General features: G+C 37.1%; 1 protein-coding gene and 1 pseudogene across 4 annotated transcripts in view; one reads left to right on the top strand and one right to left on the bottom strand.

Annotated features, from left to right (window-relative positions):
* The first annotated feature begins 1,801 nt into the window (after positions 1-1,801).
* On the top strand, positions 1,802-9,840 carry LOC107556227 (STAM-binding protein-like A; annotated as a pseudogene).
* Positions 9,841-10,734: 894 nt separating this feature from the next.
* Positions 10,735-18,450, bottom strand: part of fkbp15b (FKBP prolyl isomerase family member 15b) — a 26,222-nt gene continuing 18,506 nt past the window's right edge. For 2 of the 4 annotated variants that reach the window (XM_016239279.1, XM_016239280.1), the window contains 6 exons: positions 17,428-17,520; positions 16,983-17,096; positions 14,906-15,013; positions 14,181-14,794; positions 11,845-11,977; positions 10,735-11,119 (listed from right to left, as the gene is read on the bottom strand). In XM_016239279.1, coding sequence (XP_016094765.1) covers positions 11,039-11,119; positions 11,845-11,977; positions 14,181-14,794; positions 14,906-15,013; positions 16,983-17,096; positions 17,428-17,520 — 1,143 coding nt within the window. In that variant the 3' untranslated portion in view covers positions 10,735-11,038. The other 2 variants (XM_016239282.1, XM_016239281.1) reach the window with 2 other exon arrangements.

Genomic DNA, 18,450 nt, shown 5'->3' with positions numbered 1-18,450 from the left:
TGAAAAAATGATACTCCGCTGTTTTCAACATAATAATAACAATTTCTTGAGCAGCAAATCAGAATATTAGAATGATTTCTGAAGGATCATGTGACACTGGAGTAATGATGTTTAAAATTCAGCTTTAAAATTACAGGAATAAATTAAATTTTTTAAATATATTCATAGAAAACAGTTAAATAGTAAAAAAATATTTCAAACTCTTACTGTTTTTGCTGTACTTTGGATCAAATAAGTGCAGGCTTGGTGAGCAGATGAGAATTCTTTAGACACTGGCATCTAAGAGGAAAGATTAGAGTTCATAGAAGAGGCCCATGGAATCTTTAATATCTGAAGACTATTTGTGTGGAAGAATGGGCCAAAATCACACCCGAGCAATGCATGTGACTAGTTTCTCCATACAGGAGGCGTCTTGAAGCTGTCATTACCAACACAGGCTTTTGTACGAAGTATTAAATAAATTTCAGCAAGCATGTTCAATGCTTTTTCCCTGGGTCATTCCATTTTATTACACAGAACTTAATTTTAATTTCTTATTTGTATTGTTTTCTTGTATGTGTGGGTTTTCTTGTAACACCTGGTGAAAACTTTGTCAACAGCACTTTTAGAAATATATTTACTGAGAAAAATGTTGATGTGTTCAATACTTATTTTACCCACTGTATATACATATAAATAGAAATAAACATAAATAAAAATGAAATATACTAAAATAATTTTATTTGTGGGGGTGGTCACACACTATACCGTTCAAAACTTGGAGCCAGTATAAATTTTTTTTTTGGAAAGAAATTATAGAAACTAATATTTTTATTTAGCAAAGATGCTTTAAATTGATTAAAACTGTTACCAAATGTTTCAGATAAATGCTGTTCTTCTGAACGTTCTGTTAAAGAAACTTGAAAAAATGATACTCCGCTGTTTTCAACATAATAATAACAATTTCTTGAGCAGCAAATCAGAATATTAGAATGATTTCTGAAGGATCATGTGACACTGGAGTAATGATGTTTAAAATTCAGCTTTAAAATTACAGGAATAAATTAAATTTTTTAAATATATTCATAGAAAACAGTTAAATAGTAAAAAAATATTTCAAACTCTTACTGTTTTTGCTGTACTTTGGATCAAATAACTGCAGGCTTGGTGAGCAGATGAGAATTCTTTAAAAAAACATTAATAATAAATAATAATAATATTGCATTTTATTTGAAATGCGCTTTTCTTAAACCCAAAGTGTTACAGTAAAACTAAAACACAAAAAGAACAACACAAAAATACAAGAATTAATTAAAAACAACCTTAAATAAATGCATCTTAGTCAAAATTGTATAGTGATCCAGAGTTGGTGCATTTCTATTATTAAAAGGAAGTGCATTCCATAATTTGGGGGCTTTGAATGAAAAAGCTCTTTCCCCCATAGTCTTAAGTTTGCATGATAAAGTAAAAGAGAACTGGCAGAGTGGAGAGAGTCGAGAAGGAGTACATGAACTAATAAGAGAGCAAAGATGCGCTGGTGCAGTCCCATGTAGTGCTTTGTATGTTCAAATTAGAATTTTAAAATCATTCCATAGCATTGAAAGCCAGTGTAACTGCAGTGAAAGCACTGTGTAATGTGTTCCCGTGGAGTAAACACACGAGCAGCAGAATTTTGAATGTACTGGAAGGCCAGAAAAAGCATTAAAAACCTTACTGTTTAAAGACTTTTGACTGGTAGTGTATTTATAAAAAAATTTAAATGACAAAAGCACACAAAATTACTAAAACTAAAAGTGTGACTGAATACACGAAATATAAAATAAATGTCAAATTATTACCTGCTGCTTGTTTCCGTCACACAGGAAGAGGAAGTGATGAGTGGTGGAGATTAAAGCGAACAGGATGGATACAGAGCCATATAACGCAATTTAACACACCTTTATTTCAATGAAATAGAGTTAAAGGCGATGGACGAGTTTCCCCAGCTAATGTGATCGTGATCTGGAAAACAGAGACTCGTTATTACCTCCGTAAGACTTTATAAAGCTTTATAATCTAACATTAGCCAGCTAGCTGCACAAATTCATAATCATCATACTGTATCATAACAATTCACCCATTAAAAAAAAATCAATCAATAAAGGCGGCCCCAGCTGTTGGTTATTTTGTGATATGATACAAAATAATGTAAAGTGAGTTTTTGAATGTGATATATCACTTGTTTGGAGATAGCACTTTATTTTATCTTTATGCGAGCCAATATGTCAGCACTGTCAATGGTATTACTTGTTCACTACTTAGTTTATATTATACTCACTAATAAGTAAGAATATATGAATTTTGCTACTGTACCTTTAAGACTTACTGTATGTGTAAACGAATGTGTCATTCATTAAGTTGATGTAGTTGCTGAAACTGAATTATTTCATTCACGAGTGCAAGAGAAATCCAGTTTTGTCTGTAACGTGTTCTCGTTTGTGTCACAGGGTTGGAGGCGTAGATTGAGGACGCTGGCCGCATGATGTTGGACCACGCCAATGTGAGTTTGACCCCGGATGAACGGGTGCGAGCCTTGACCAAGAAGGGCAGCGCCCCTCCGCCAATACTTCCGCTCGGGCTTGGAGGTGATCCGCATGGCCCACGTGTACACCGAGGAGGGCAACACAGAGCACGCCTTTGTCCTCTACAACAAATGCATCACGTAAGAAGGCCTGAACACAGCTCTAGCTCAGTCTGTTGCATTTTAAACAGACACTTAACCGAAAAGGAAAGTTCTTATCATTTACTGACCTTCATGTCGTTCCAAACTTGTGACTTTCTTTATTACTTATTCTGAGACTTGAAAAATTTCTCAGTGTTTTTCTGCAAAAGAAAGAAATTAAAATGGGTTGGGAACAACATGGGAGTCTCCGTTATGTGCGTAGTGTTGGTAATGTTCAGTTTTCTTATAACAGGTTTAACTCTGGTTCTTTTTAACCCACCAGGCTTTTTATTGAAAAGCTCCCCAAGCATCCGGAATATAAACTGTGTAGTATTCCTGAGAAGGAGAATTTAAGGGTAACGTAGTCTAGTGAACTCTAGATCAATAATCTCACATTTTCATCATACCATGTTAGTTGTCTCAATTTTGCTGTTGTTCCTCACACAGATGCTAAAGGAGACTGCTTTTCCTCAAGCAGAGCAGCTGAAGAAACATTTACTGAGGAGATATGAGAAAGAATATGCTGAGTTCATCAGCAAAAAGGTTGCAAACCTTTTCATGGAATAAAAGCAAAACCGATGAAACCATTTTCACCTCATATTGTTTTTATGACTAAGACATTTTCCAAATTCTGAGTTAATGCATTCAGATATTTGTTTTCCCCCAAATTACAGTGATTTTATTAATACCGTAATTCTAGGATATGCAATATTTTTTTTTATTACCATGGAAATCCCCAGAGTCCCCCAATACCCAGCAGTTACCATAAAAAAGATCAATTCTCTCTCTCTCTCTCTCTATATATATATATATATATATGTGTGTGTGTGTGTGTGTGTGTAGTAGTCAATTTTTTCACGATTTGTGAAAATTAAAAATTAAAATGACTTTTTTACACAAAACATACTATGTTACTTTAATGAATATCCAATGGGACTATTGAAAGTCACAATACAAATAATTTATTTATTTTTATTTATTCATTTTACTACTATTTAATAAAAAAAATAGTATTAGTCTAATATAGGGATGCAATGATTCACTCAATTCACAATGCAATATGATTCACAATACTAATTTCACAATATGATTTTCTCACAGTTTTTTAAATGAGATTTAAGAAGACATGCATGAAAAGGTGTACTGTCCTATTATTATTGCTTGGACAAAATGCTGCATATTTCTTTGTGAAATTGAATATGCCCAAATAATAAAACTAAATATTAATTTTTAAAACAAAACACAAATCAAATAAATAACACAAATAAAACAAATCTCTTCATATAAACAAACTAAGGCTTTGCCTGTGCCCTTTCTATTTAAAATTAGAGGCAACTACTATATTTTAATCACAATCCAATCAAAGACGCTGCATACATGCAGCATGAGCAGTTTTTAATCTAAATTAGGTTGTATCATTTCGAGATTTGAAGCTAAAACAGCAGATGGGCTGAATGAAAACGCAAATTCACTCTCTGACAGCAGGTGGCGCTTATGGAACAGCAGCGACACAGCATTTCCTTGGTTACTGCTGTAAACAAAAGCAGCTGCACTTATGAACACTACTCTAATATGCATTCTACCAAAGACTAGAATACCCAAGACGTGTCCCTCATATAGTTTTGAATGGGGAAAAATGCAACGCTTAATATGGCCACTCAATCAAACGAAGCCTTCTGAGCAAAAGAGCCAATCCCTAATCGGTAAAGTCAGCGCGTCACTGCAGCTGCCGTTAGAAGTCCTGGTTTCTATAGAAACAGTCAGCAGTCTGAGACGTGTGCCTAGGACTGCGCATGCGCACTGGCTGATCTAGCCTGAAAAATACGTTTTTTTAAATGCTGTTTGAGCAAAATAAACAACATTTGTGATGCAGTTGTTGTCGGATTTCATTGGTGATTTCAAATATGAAATTTAATCATAAGCGTGGCGAACAGTTTTGGAGAATCTGATGTTTCCCCGTGGATGAGGATGGGGATGGCCATTCAAAGATGGCCGTCGAGTGACATGACTTGCTTTAAAGGGACTTTGATTATACACAGACAAGATGAAAAGAAAATACCATCTAAACTTTTCTGAAGGCAGTCAGTTCCCCTCAGAGATACATTCATATAAACTCTGATTGTATCGCAATTCATTTAACATCTCATCTGACTTGAATCATCACATATTTGTATTTATTATCAACCGGCTCGGGGGGCATCGTTACATCCCTAGTCTAATGCTAATTTTCCATATACATTATTGACATGTGTTTGGTGTGATTCATTTCAAAGTTAAAGATGCACATGGTTTTTTCATCTTGGTCAGTCTTGTGAGTGTGGCTCAGTGTGTGCTAGCGTGCAGAAGATCAGGCGCTGGAGCGGGTGTTGTCTCGGCAGCGTGAGGCGGAGAGGCAGCGTGTGGAGGACATGCAGAGGAGGTAGCTGGAGCTGGAGCAGTTCAGCAGGTTTGAGGAGTCGATCCGGCAGCAGGAACGTCAGCATAAGAGTCAGCTCGTCCACGAGTTCAACACACCAGCGCCCCTCCAAGATGACACTCTGCTCATTCCTGGGATCCAGGGTCCCCCTCTGCCCTACCTAGAGTCCCCCACTCCCCCTCAGAGTCCACAGTACCCCTCGGCCAATCACAGCGCTCCGTCAGCTCCCAGCCCGACTGCACCCCCGACCTTTGACCGCTCACTTAAACCGGGTCACCTCAGTAACAACAGTACGACTTGCCTTCAATCCTCAGCAAACTTAGAGCAGCCTCTAATTCTGTGTTTTCAGGTTGTCACTGTGTTTCTCTTTGTGTTTCAGCTACATTGGTTGATGGTTTACGGCAGATTGCTGTTCCTGCTGAGCTTTGCGGCAAATTTCTGCGATTGGCCAATAACAACACCATAAGAGCAGTGGAAACCTGTGGGATACTCTGTGGGAGACTGGTATGACTTTGTGACATGATTTATCATTTCTTTATTATGATTTTGTACCATTGTTGAATGTTGCGAGTCACCAAAATTTTGCCTGTTACCAGGCTCAATGTGATTCGCTAAAGGCTTGTCAGACCAAGATGAATGTTTGCCATAAAAGATTTGCTGCGATAAACATTTAAACATAGTTCACCCCAAAACTAAAATTTGCTGGTAATTTACTCACGCTCAGGCTATCCAAGATGTTGGTGACTTTTGTTTTGAGTAGAACAGCAAAGAAAATGTTTGGCTGAAACCATGGTCTTTGGTGATTCATAATATGTAGGTCAGTGGCTACCAGCACTTTGAGAGGAAAAAAAAGGATATCAGGCAGCACAAAATTAATACCAGTGGCCCCTGATGATATATTGAGATCTTATGAAGTGAAACGATCAGTCTGTGCAAGAAACTGAGCATTATTTACAACATTATTACCTGTAATCCAGAGCCTCAGGCTACAGGAAAATCTTTTCCTTAAACTGGATCTTTCAGACAGTTTGCTTCTGGTTCACACAATTGTTTCACCAGTTAATTTACATAATCATGCAATGTCACGTATACCCAATAATGTCATGTATACCCAATTATGTCTAAAGCATATCCAGTTATGTCTAAAGAATATCCAATTACGTCTAAAGCATATAAAATGAACTAGTCTTAATAAACTCACCTTTTTACATAATGAGAAACCATAAAAACTGTCATTTCGCCACTTCATTCAAGTGCTCGGTTCATACATGCTCGTAACAGCAGCTTATCATTTCTTCAGTCTAAACTGTTTCTTCAATTCAGTGACTTTTGGAGGAACTGGAGTGCTGAATGAGTTGGCAAAACCCGGCATCACAGGATCATACGCCGGTATTTCGGCTCATTTCGAGTCAGAGTGACTGTCAGGCGTCCGAAAGTGAGTTTTGATCGAGTGAACTGTAGATCTGTGCTGTTCGAGCTGCAAACTGTTTCGGACGGTTCAATCCGATTTGGTGAACTGGCTCATCCAATAAAATCTTATTTTTCTCCTGTTTTTTATTTATTTATTTTTTTTACATTTACTCTATATAGAATCTAAAGTGTAACAATAGAAAGTAGCATAGAGAAGATGCATAGCAGTTTAGTACTTGTGAGACCTGTCACAGAAAGACTTGATATTTGCTACCCTAATAGATAGAAAACTGATAGATGGATAGATAGATAGGTAGATAGATACAGTTTAATACAGTTCTTGTATAAGCTTTACCAATACAGTGCTGTAAGACATCTGACTGGAGAGTTTTTGTGTGCCTGTTGCAGAACAGGAACGCATTCACAGTGACACATGTGATTGTGCCGAAGCAGTGTGGAGGTCCAGATTACTGTGACACAGAGAATGAAGAGGAGCTGTTTCTGGTTCAGGACCAGTACGACCTCATCACGCTGGGCTGGATACATGTGAGTTGCAACCTTACATCACACTTCTGCCTTCTCTTGCTATATAACTGATATGAACCACATATATGCAATAGCATGTAATATTTAAACATTTTGAAATGGTAATTTCCCTGAATGTCTGTCACTACAGTGGAGACACTTCTGCCTTGTTATATTTATTGTGCTCGTCATGTTTATTGCTCGTTATATTTAATGTGCTCTTATGTCTGATCCCTGTCGTCTTGAACACGTGTGTATACTTGTTTTGTTAGTGTCTTTGCACCTTGGTCCATCAGAAATGACATTTCGTTCTTCTGTATACTGTGTATGTGGAAGAATGAAAATAAAGTTGAGTTGAGACATACAGTTGTCTTACTGTGGTCATCATTCAGATGTCGCTGTCGCTCTGCTCCACAGACTCACCCCACTCAAACAGCCTTCCTGTCCAGCGTTGACCTGCATACTCACTGCTCATACCAGATGATGCTGCCAGAGTCCTTTGCCATCGTCTGCTCTCCCAAATTCAATGAGTAAGTCCAGTCATGAGAAAGATGAAAACAGTGACGGCACAAGTGAGATGCAATGGCCCCAAAAACTATCCGGACACTTTAAGGGTAGTTCACCCAAAAATCAACATTCTGTCATTAATTACTCGCCCTCATGCCATTCCAAACCCGTAAGACCTTCGTTCATCTTCAAAACACAAATTAAGATATTTTTGATGAAATCCGAGAGCTATCTGGCCCTATATATACGGTTGAACTATATTTAGTTGGATCAGTTCCTACATACACATACCATAAAAACTAATCCCGTGTGACTGATACGCTTCAAATCGGGAGATTTTAGGTCAGTTTCGCCGGGTATTGAAAGTGAGACTTAATGTGTTTTGTTGTATAAGAAAGCTTAAAGCTTGCGCTGAGAGCTGCCGTTTTTCGTCCACCTCAACGAGTCACACGTTTAAATCTCCAACAGTAACTTTCAACTCCTTTACATCTTTCCACAACTCCCCGATCTCTTGTTTAGTATCCTTGGGAAAAACCTTGGAATTCTCTTCTAAATTCCACGATTTCATTTTTTTTAATGACTTCAGGAGTTCAGTGACTTCTTTTCCGGCCATTTCAGCTTCTTTTCTTCGGCTTTGTTTCCCTTACTCCTTATTTCCGTCTTTGCTCCGGATCTCAGTAGCATATAAAAACAATCATCTTAAAAGATCAGAAGAAAAAAACAAAAGTTCAAACCCCCAAAACGATCTTATAAACGGGGATATTCCGAGTCAGTTTTTACCATGCCGATCGAACGCATGGCATTCCAGTGGAAGTCCAATGAATTTTACATCTTAAAGATAAATATATTTTTTAAAGTTGGAAAAGTCATGGAAATTAATAATCCTATATTGAGTTTCTATATTTCTATATCGAGTACACATTTTAAGGGATGTCAATCTTTAAAATATTTTATTGGGTAGAAATTCCTGAGGAAAAAAAAATTAACGTACGAAAAAAACTAACAAAAACATGATCATGATAATAATATTATATAAAATATATATATATGTAAGTTTTTTAAAATGAAAGTGAAATGGGGGCCTTGGAGTCAGAAAGCTTGAGAAATGCTGATGTAATACTGATGTTGACGTGTGCACCTGTACAGGACGGGCTACTTCAGGCTGACTGACTGACTACGGCATGGAGGAGATCTCAACCTGCACTCAGAAAGGCTTTCATCCGCACCCCAAAGAACCTCCTCTTTTTACTGTAAGTGACATCGACCTCTGTTATTTACCTGTGTTTTGAAAGGACATAAGCGTTATGTTTCGTGAGTCATATATGATAGTTTTTTTCCCCCTCAGGGTGGCAGCCACATTAGAATCACAGAAGGCACTGTATCCATGCTAGACCTGCGATGATCCATCTCTGGTGTTCACACAGCGGTACCATGAAGCTTATTTCTTTAATCTGTCCTCGCTAACTCCTCTGATGGACTCGCTCTGGTATGGCACCAGCTTTCACTGGTGGTGGGTTTCTTCACAGACAGACTCATCTAAAACAAGCACTTTTTGGGAAATATGAAGGCACTAACTGAAGCAGCATCTTTTATGACATCCGTTGGGAGCTCAGGAACACAAACACCTCCACAGGACTGCAGCCCATCCCTGTTTCAGTTTGATGATCTAGTGAGCCATACGCAAATGTCTTGTTGCCCTCCAAGTTTATTTATGCTCTTAGTGACGTCACACACACTAACATATCACATCTGCAGAAACAACATTAAAGCAAAGGGCTTTATAAACTACTGAGTATCTTTGGTAAAAGCTGAACGGGTCATGCCTGCAGGGCTGCACCTGTCATGAATGCCAGCGATTATCAGCTTAATTCATTTCTTATATCTTTTCTAAAAGCAACTTCAATTTTGGTAACAATCAGTAAATGATGTTGAATTGTCGGTTCTGATTGGTTGACAATACGATGGGCCGTTCACACAGAATACGTTTTTGCATTTAAAAATGTGACACACGGGACAGTGGAATAAAAGAATGCAAGGTTTTTTGAAAGCCAAACTTCTTTTAACCTGAGCATCATGTATTTAAAACTGTTATGTGAGACACTGAAAAAGTCAGGAGCGCAACGGTAAAAGAGGCGATACACGCTTTTAACTTGAGCCATGCTTTTAGAATGGAATTGCTTTCAGAATTCTGAGTTTATATCACAATCATTTTTCCCCTCAGAATTAATCTAAATTAGGTTGTATAATTTCGAGATTTGAAGCTAAAACAGCAGATGGGCTGAATGAAAACGCAAATTCACTCTCTGACAGCAGGTGGCGCTTATGGAACAGCAGTTTGTCTCACAAATTCACAATTCTGAGTTTATATCGCACTATTCTAAGTTTGTATCTTCTCACTATTCTGTTTATATCTCGCGATTCTGATTCCCCCCCCTACCCCCGCCTCCCTCAGAATTCTGTTTACACATCGTGAGTTTATATCTCACTATTCAAAGTTTGTATCTTCTCACAATTCTGACGTTTACCCCTCAGAATCTTACAATTCTGACTTTTTTCCCCTCAGAATTCTGAGTTTACAATCTCACAAGTTTATCGTAATTCTGAATTTTCTTCTCAGAATTGAGAAAAACAGAATTGTGAGATAGAAACTCAGAATTGCAATAAATAAATGTAGATAAAAGCAGCAATTAGGGTTTTTCTATCTCATGGTGGAAACAAGCTTATATAGCCTACTATACAGAACTGGTTTTAACTTGAGCGTTGTGAATGTAGAATGCCGTTTCATGTGTCTTGACAAGCGAGCGCGACCTTCAAACATGTCCATCTAGCACATATTTACATAAAAAAAATATGGAAAAGCACCGCAATGGAATGCAAAAATGTGTTCTTTGTGAACAACCGTACTTATAATACTTACCTTTATTGATGTATTTGACTGGTAACTTTCCATGTCACATTGTTTATTACAGTTTTATCTCTTTTAAAGTATGGCCTGATAAAGAAATCAGTCAAACACTAAAGAAACTGTGACATTCTGTCTCATTTCTTTATTAATATGCAATTAGTTGCTGTTAGTACAATGTATAAATATTAAGAACAGAGACAGCAAGCTGAATTACACATCAAAACTCTGTGTTAAAGATGGGAACGTTATATCATAAATTAAGATTTTTTTTAAAAATCAACCGTTTTTATGATTTACAGTATTTGTAGATTTAAAGATGATTTTTTTTTTTTGCATGTGCAGTAAATCAGTTTATGAGCAGCAGTCGATCCATACTGCCAGAGGGATTTCATTCAAATGCTTTTCAAGGTTTTGGGCAGGAAGTTACACGCTGTTCTTTGATCACAGAAAATACTGAAATGTTTCCAGAACCATCCCAACCCACTAATTAGAGTCCGTGTCCACTGCGGCCCGGCACACAAACAGCATTTCCTCCTGTCAGAGATTGTCTGACGTCAGGCACTGTTTTTTTAACACTGGATTGAGGAGGTTCACATCAGCCCAGCCAGTCCAGGTCATCATCTTCATCACTCTCATCATTAAACAGAGGGGCGGGAGGGGGACATCCTTTCAGACTCTGAGGAGATTCACACAACAGCAGCAGTCAGTTCACTGTTCATTTAGTTCCTGAACAAAAACACTGTACATGGCATATACTGACTAGTAAGCTCTGCCATTGATTTCCTATCATTGGTCAAACAAACAGAGTCCTGTCCCCAAACTCATACTATTGGTCATAGTTTTGGGCATGTTTTCATAATAATGTCACACAATGACAATTCAATTACAATCACATAGTAGTATAATGGATGCACTGAATTTTCATTATGGAATCAATGCATCACAATGCACTTTACATTCTGAATATAATTTTTTTTATTACAATATATTTATTTATGACAACTTTCATGTCCTCAATGTCAATCATGACAACCATGATTTACAGAAGAACAGTTTTTTCCTAGTATTACAGATCTGTCTGGAGTCACAGCATGTCCATGGTGGGCATCAAACCAACAACCTTCTGGTAACCAACTCTAAACCACTACACCGCATTCATTCACACTATATTAAGCAGCATACTGGGGAACTGTCAATATTAGAAGACAATCTAGACCTTTAATGACACATAGTTGACATTAATTGGGTTAATTACACTTTTTTTAAAAGGACTGATTTGTCTACAAAGGACATTTTCAGTTTTAAATGACAATCAAATAGTTAGTTTGTGAGACTGAAGAGCAGAAGAGCAGCAGATGGATGTGGAGTGTGTGTGTGTGTGTGTGAGAGAGCCCTGCTCACCAGCTCCTCCTCCTCCTCTTCATTGGCCGCTGCCGCTGCGGGGGTGTGTGCGGGTGCAGATCGGGGCTGGGAAGGGGAGGGACTCTGGAAAAATGGTTCCTCTCCATTTTTCTCTTCTACCCTCTCAGACGGACTGAGAGAATAGCAGGATGAGACAGTGAAAAACAGGACAGAGCGTCTGGATGACACACATGCTAACAGTGAAGGTTAAAGCGGGGCTTGTGTTAGTTGATACGCTTAAGTTAATTTACAGTGTTATACAGTAATGGGAAGATTTCTGAGGTTTACCAACAATCCTAAAAATGATTGAATTAGATCAACTGCAGTGCTGGGACGTCAACAAACAAATTCAACTACTCGCAAGACTACTTGCTGTGAAATCTAATAACTGACCGCTTCCTGTTTGTGCTGCCATGCGCTTTTGTGGGAACGAGACTGTGCATCTTCTCTCACATATGACAAGATGATCCATCACATAAATGTACGGCCTATTTTACTGTGAAATGAAAATGCAGTCCACATTTACTCACCTTCATTTTAATCGAATACTGTTTGACTTACTGTCTTCCGTGAAACACAAAAAGGAGATATTTTGAAGAATGTTCCAGCTGCTCTTTCACACAATGATCATGAGTAAAAACACACGACAAATAACATACCATAAAAGTGGTTCATAGGATTTCTGCACTATTTTTCCAAGTGGTCTTAAAAGGGATAGTTCACCCAAAAATGAAAATTCTGTCATCATTTACTCACCCTCAAGTAGTTTCAAACCTGTATGAATGTCTTTGTTCTGCAGAACACAAAGGAAGATATTCTGAAGAATGTGGGAAACAGAGCAGTTCTGGGGCACCATTGACTTCCATGGTATTTTTTTCTCCTACTATGGAAGTCAATGGAGCCCCAAAACAGCCTGGTTACAAACTTTCTTCAAAATATCTCCCTTTCTGTTCGGCAGAACAAAGAAATGTATACGGGTTTGGAACTACTTGAGGGTGAGTAAAGAATTTTCATTTTTGGGTGAACTATCGCTTTAAGTCATGCAAAAGCAAGTTATTCACACCAACATTTTTCCCACCATCAAGGCCCTTAAATCTTCAGAAGACTTCGATTAAAGCATGCATGCAAAGTCAAATGAAGAACTTTTATGGAGCTTTTCTGTCCTGCTTGGAGCCTCAGCTGGTCACTCTATGCTTCATTGTATGGAAAAGAACAGCTTGAACACTTTGCGAACAATCTAGTTCAAGAGACGAATCATTTTGTATTTATGCTGGTTTTGAATTGTTTTAAATTTAGGTTTTCATTTAACTTAAAATGTCATGTGGTATAACCATCAATTAACAAATAATATTTTCGATCCACATTCTATACTGTGAGTGTAAACATCTAAATATAAAAAAAAAGCTTTGAATATATTTGAATAGTTAAAAATTATTTTTACATATATCATGAATTTGTACATTATTTATTCATAAATATGCAGATTCGCTTAGGCGAAGACAGTTTTGCCGAGTACATGAACAGCTCTGAGTACAACGTCATGTGTTGTTAATCTTGAAAATATGGTTATTACAACATGGCATGAACACACTTGACCATAACGCACAGTCATGAGGGTCCTCTATGATATAATTTCCTGTTTTGTTTTGATTCTTTTTTACCTGATTGCTGGTTGCACCACATGACAGACAAAGGTTTTATTAAATTTAGCAAATTATTTTCTAAAACAATAATAAAAGATTATGACAAAAAAAACTACACTTTTTATTTTTAAATCAAGAATTTTCTTTTTTTTCTTCAATCTTTTTCTTTATTATAATATTTATATTATGTCCCCGCCAAAATGAACTGTACTTCAGAAATGAAAACATGCTGATCACAGAAGAGGTCTTGTCATGTCCTTGACCCATTTCCTTTTGTATTCTGCACAAGAAAGTCATGTGGATGTAGCAGGGATGATATGTTAAACAAAACTAAAACCATAAAACAATCCGGTACATGAAATAAAAGAAACATTTATTGAAAGAAAATGTCAAATAAATAAATTTAATATATATCGTCTACTGCAGTTGCAAAGGCAACATTTTCATTTAGTTTACAATGATGTACTAAAATAACTAAAACTGAAAAATTATTGAAAAACTAGATAGACAAATGTAAAAAAAGAAAAAAAATCTAATTCAAAATAACTAATATTATCTCAATACTAAAACAATGTGAAGGTGAGTAAATGCTGATTTTCATTTTTAGGGGGAATCTTCTTTAAACAAGCTGGAAAATGAATCTTCCGTCATAAAAGTGAAGCACATTTATCATGTTAGCGGTTGAGTACGTACCTGGAGAGCAGTGCAGACTCGTCCTGGAGAGCGGGAGGAGGTGGTGGTGGGTTCTTGGGAGGGCCACCTAATGTCATGTGTGTGCTTTCTGGTTCATCTAAAGGCCCTGAAACACTCTCTTCAATTACCTTCACTTCCTGTGTGGGACTAATGTCCTCAGGCGGCTCGGTGGTCACTTCCTGTTTGGATGTGACGTCCCTTTCAGTCTCTTCATCGTGTTTAGTTTCTGTGCCGCTCTCACTGATCTCCTGATCTTGCACATTGCGTTCTGTAACTTCCACTTCCTTCTCTTCCACAACTTTCTCTTCACTCTTTTCTTCTACAACTTCCTGTTCACTCCTGTCTTCTTCTCTTTCGAGTTCCTCTGTTTCTTCTTTCTTCTCCTCTGCTGGTGAAACATCTCTCTTCTCCACTCGCTGTGGTCCATCTTCATCCTGCACTGCAGAATGTCTCTCTCTCTGCTCCTCCTCCTCTCTCTGGCCGTTTATATGCACCTCACGTCTAGGCTGTGTGTCAGTCTCCCTCTCCTCCTCATTCTCCTCCTCTTCCTCTTCTTTTTCACTGTGTTCAGATGAAGATCTCTCCTTTTTGGTGAGCAGCTGCAGTGTGACATTCTGTGATTGGAGGAGAAAAACACACTTTGTGGCATGTTTTATTGGCAGAATGAAGTGTTTTCAGATTCTGAGCACAAAGCTCACATTGTGTTGGACAGAGATTGGCCAGACCTTGATAGTGCTGACCAGCACTCGGAGTACATCACTTCCTGTGTAGGTCTCGCTCAGATCAAACTCCCCTCTGAGAGACTGAAACACTCCATTCATCACGCGCTTCACCTGAAAATAAACACAGCTGCGCTTAGAAAGTGTGATCCATGCAGACTATGCTAACTATATGATGCAAATCAAAATTAAATGCTTTAAAAAAATTAATATATACAATAAAAACAAATTTTGAATTTAAGAATTTAAAATAGGTTTCTATTTTAAGGCATTTCAATTATTCCCAAAGCTGAATTTATTTCTGTGATGCAAAGTTGAATTTTCAGCATCATTACTCCAGTCTTCAGTGACACATGAACCTTCAGAAATCATTCTAATATGCTGATTTGATGCTCAAGAAACATTTCTGATTATTATCAATGTTGAACACAGTTGTGCTGTTTAATATTTTTGTAGAAACCATATAAAACCATGGAACAGAATAACAAGTTCAAAAACCAGCATTTATTTGGAATAGAAATCTTTTGTAACATTATAAGGGCCAGTTTTACTAACAGTCTTTTGGCGCTAAAATTGTACTGTCAGGTTTTACTAAAGACGCGCAGTGACGAATTAGCGCTGAAAAGGCGTGGACACAGTTATTTTTGCACCTGACCTTATTGAATATGCATTAGTAGCAGTTTCCCTTTCAGACGCAAAATTTATGGGAGGAGACTAGTATTAAAAAGAATCACGCAACGCGATTTACTAACGTTTGCGCTCGTCAAATTACTGGTATTTGCACCATTACTAAACGCCCAAAAAAAGCTATAGTCTTAAAGGGGTGGTTCACTGCGATTTCACTTTTTTAACGTTAGTTAGTGTGTAAACGAAGCATTAACATGTTAGACTGCACCCCATAAACACAATCAAGCCTAGAAAAAAAAAAAAACAGTGAACCACCCCTTTAAACTATTTTGCGCTTGAATGGCTGCACTTGTTGTTTCTGGAGGAGGCACCGCAGAGAACAGAGAGCACGTGGTAGAAGGGAGAGCAATTTTCCATACGTATTAATTTATTTTGAATGCCAGGAGCACACATTATCCGAACATATAATTTGCCAAGCTAGGATATATTTAATTTGCTTCAGGAAATAAAAGACGACTTGGAATACCAGGTCTATCAAAATGTCTTGCAACCCTTCAATTGTTGGCCTCTGGCTCTTTTCAACGTACTGTGGCTTCTTTATTTGCGACTACGCTAATTTGCGCTGCACTTGGTCGATATGTAAATGAGATGTTGCGTCTGTGTTCTTTAATTTGCACGTTGTTAGTAAATCGCCCGCAGAAATTTCCACACCCATCGGCGCTGTTTTGGTATTGCGCTCTCGCGCTAATTTGCCCTGTTTCGTAAAACTTGCCCTAAATGTCTTAACTGTTACTTTTGGTCTTTGCCAAGTTATCTTATTAACTGTGTATTTGCCAAATAACTAAATAAACAATGCAAAATAGTAATTTCTTAAAAAAAAAAGGAAAGTTTTACAGACCCCAAACTTTTAAATAGTAGTGCATACATAAATTTATAAAAATTAGGTCAACAGTACCAGTAATCAAAATTCATGTTACATTTATTTAAATAAATGTTTTTAAATAAAATAATTTAATTTAATAAATTAACTGTCATACTACTTCCTTACAATTTTGTTTAACTCATTAACTTATCTTAATTATTATTATTATCCACAAAATGTACGTAAAAGTTATTACAATAAGGCATCAAATTAATGTACAGAATAATAACACCAGCATTAATCATATAGGAAAACAACAGCCGGAAGTCTACAGTTTAAGACAATGATTCAAGACTTGTATAAAACCAGTTTACAGAGGCATAGCTTGTCTGAAGGTACTGATGGCAAAATTTACACTACACTTGGTAAATCTTGTGCATATTTATGACGTTTGCTCCAAACTGAGAGGTTCTGATGCATCATATTGACACTGACAATACTGCATATACCTTCTTCTTCTTATTATTCCAAATTATAATTATTAATTGGTTTGTTGATGTAATACAGCTGGAGTTGGAGTGGTAGAAGTCTCACCTCTTCTGCCGTGTCTGTGTGCTGCTGCTGCTCCGTCAGTTTCCTCTCCAGCTCGGAAACCCGCGTCTCCTCCTGCTGTTTCAGCAACGCCGCTCTCTGCTCCAGCGCAGAGCACTGAAACACACGCAAGACCACTGTCAACATGTCCCATACACATCCCATACAAAAGTCCTGAAGACACTGTGAAGGGCTTAGCCAAGTCCTTGAAGACAGAAGTCTTGAAGATACAGTAAAAAACTGACTATTTTTGGTGCAAGAAAACTAACATTACAAAACTAACAGACTAACATTGAAAGAAATTCCATGAAAAAAAAATGAAGAATTTAGTGCTTTAAACAAATTCACAGAGTGATGAAGGCACAACTTGACGTAAAAAAGTATCAGGTATTTTTATGCTGACTGGACAACTCGAAAGCGGTGAATCTGGTTTTTCTCAATGTTTCACCTTTTCTCTCAAGACCTGTAGCTCTTCTCTCTGGTCCTGCTGCTGTAGTAAAAGCTGTTCCTCTGATTCACGGGACTGTTTGAGTGTATTAAACTATGGACAGGAGATTAAAAAAAACATTGTTACAGTAGTTTGATTAGATAAGTGATTGTCTGTTCAACCGATTAAGAAAAAGACAAAATACGAATGAGTTTAAGAAGGCTTTTCTTGTCAAAGTATTATAAACAGGTGTGTACTTTCTTGTGTATGTCTGTGTGTTTGTCTTCATCTATAGCATAGCCCTGCATAATGAAAAAAATATAAGCTGATTTGCAAAAAAAAAGGCCTAATATAACTAATTTGATATGCTGAGATTAAAAATATTAGTACAGTGCATCATGTACAGGTTTTTCCACAAAATAAGATTATTTTTGAAATTATATATATATATATATGTATCACTTATCAATAACACAAAAGCAGAAAAATGTCAGAAGTTTCAAAATGTATTTCAAAATTTTAAGGATAAAAAAGTATTCAAAATGAATCATTTAGCTTAGAATCTGCAAATGGGTGAAATTTTTTTGAAATAAATGCAATTTATTTATTTTTCAATTTTCTGTCGCCATTTGTTTGTAGTAAAACACCCACAGATGCATGCATTTTCTTCATAATTCTAACACTGAAGTCAGGATTAGGCATAAACTAATGTCATACATGTGAAAATGGGCTGAGAAATGAAAAACTAGTTGTAACCTGCTCAGAGGAAGAAAGGAATCATGTTTTGTGGTGGTTTTTTGGCTGATTAAAGGGGTCATATGATGTTGCTAAAAAGAACATTATTTTGTGTATTTGGTGTAATGAAATGTGTTTATGCGGTTTAAGGTTAAAAAAACACATTATTTTCCACATACTGTACATTATTGTTTCTCCTCTATGCCCCGCCTTTCTGAAACGCGTTGATTTTTACAAAGCTCATCGGTCTGAAAAGCGAGGTGTGCTCTGATTGGCCAGCTATCCAGTGCGTTGTGATTGGCCGAATAC

Source organism: Sinocyclocheilus grahami, unplaced genomic scaffold (genome assembly GCF_001515645.1).
Source record: "Sinocyclocheilus grahami isolate Dianchi unplaced genomic scaffold, SAMN03320097.WGS_v1.1 scaffold560.1, whole genome shotgun sequence".
NCBI classification, from domain to species: domain Eukaryota; kingdom Metazoa; phylum Chordata; class Actinopteri; order Cypriniformes; family Cyprinidae; genus Sinocyclocheilus; species Sinocyclocheilus grahami.
This window is presented reverse-complemented; position numbering and strand designations above follow the sequence as displayed.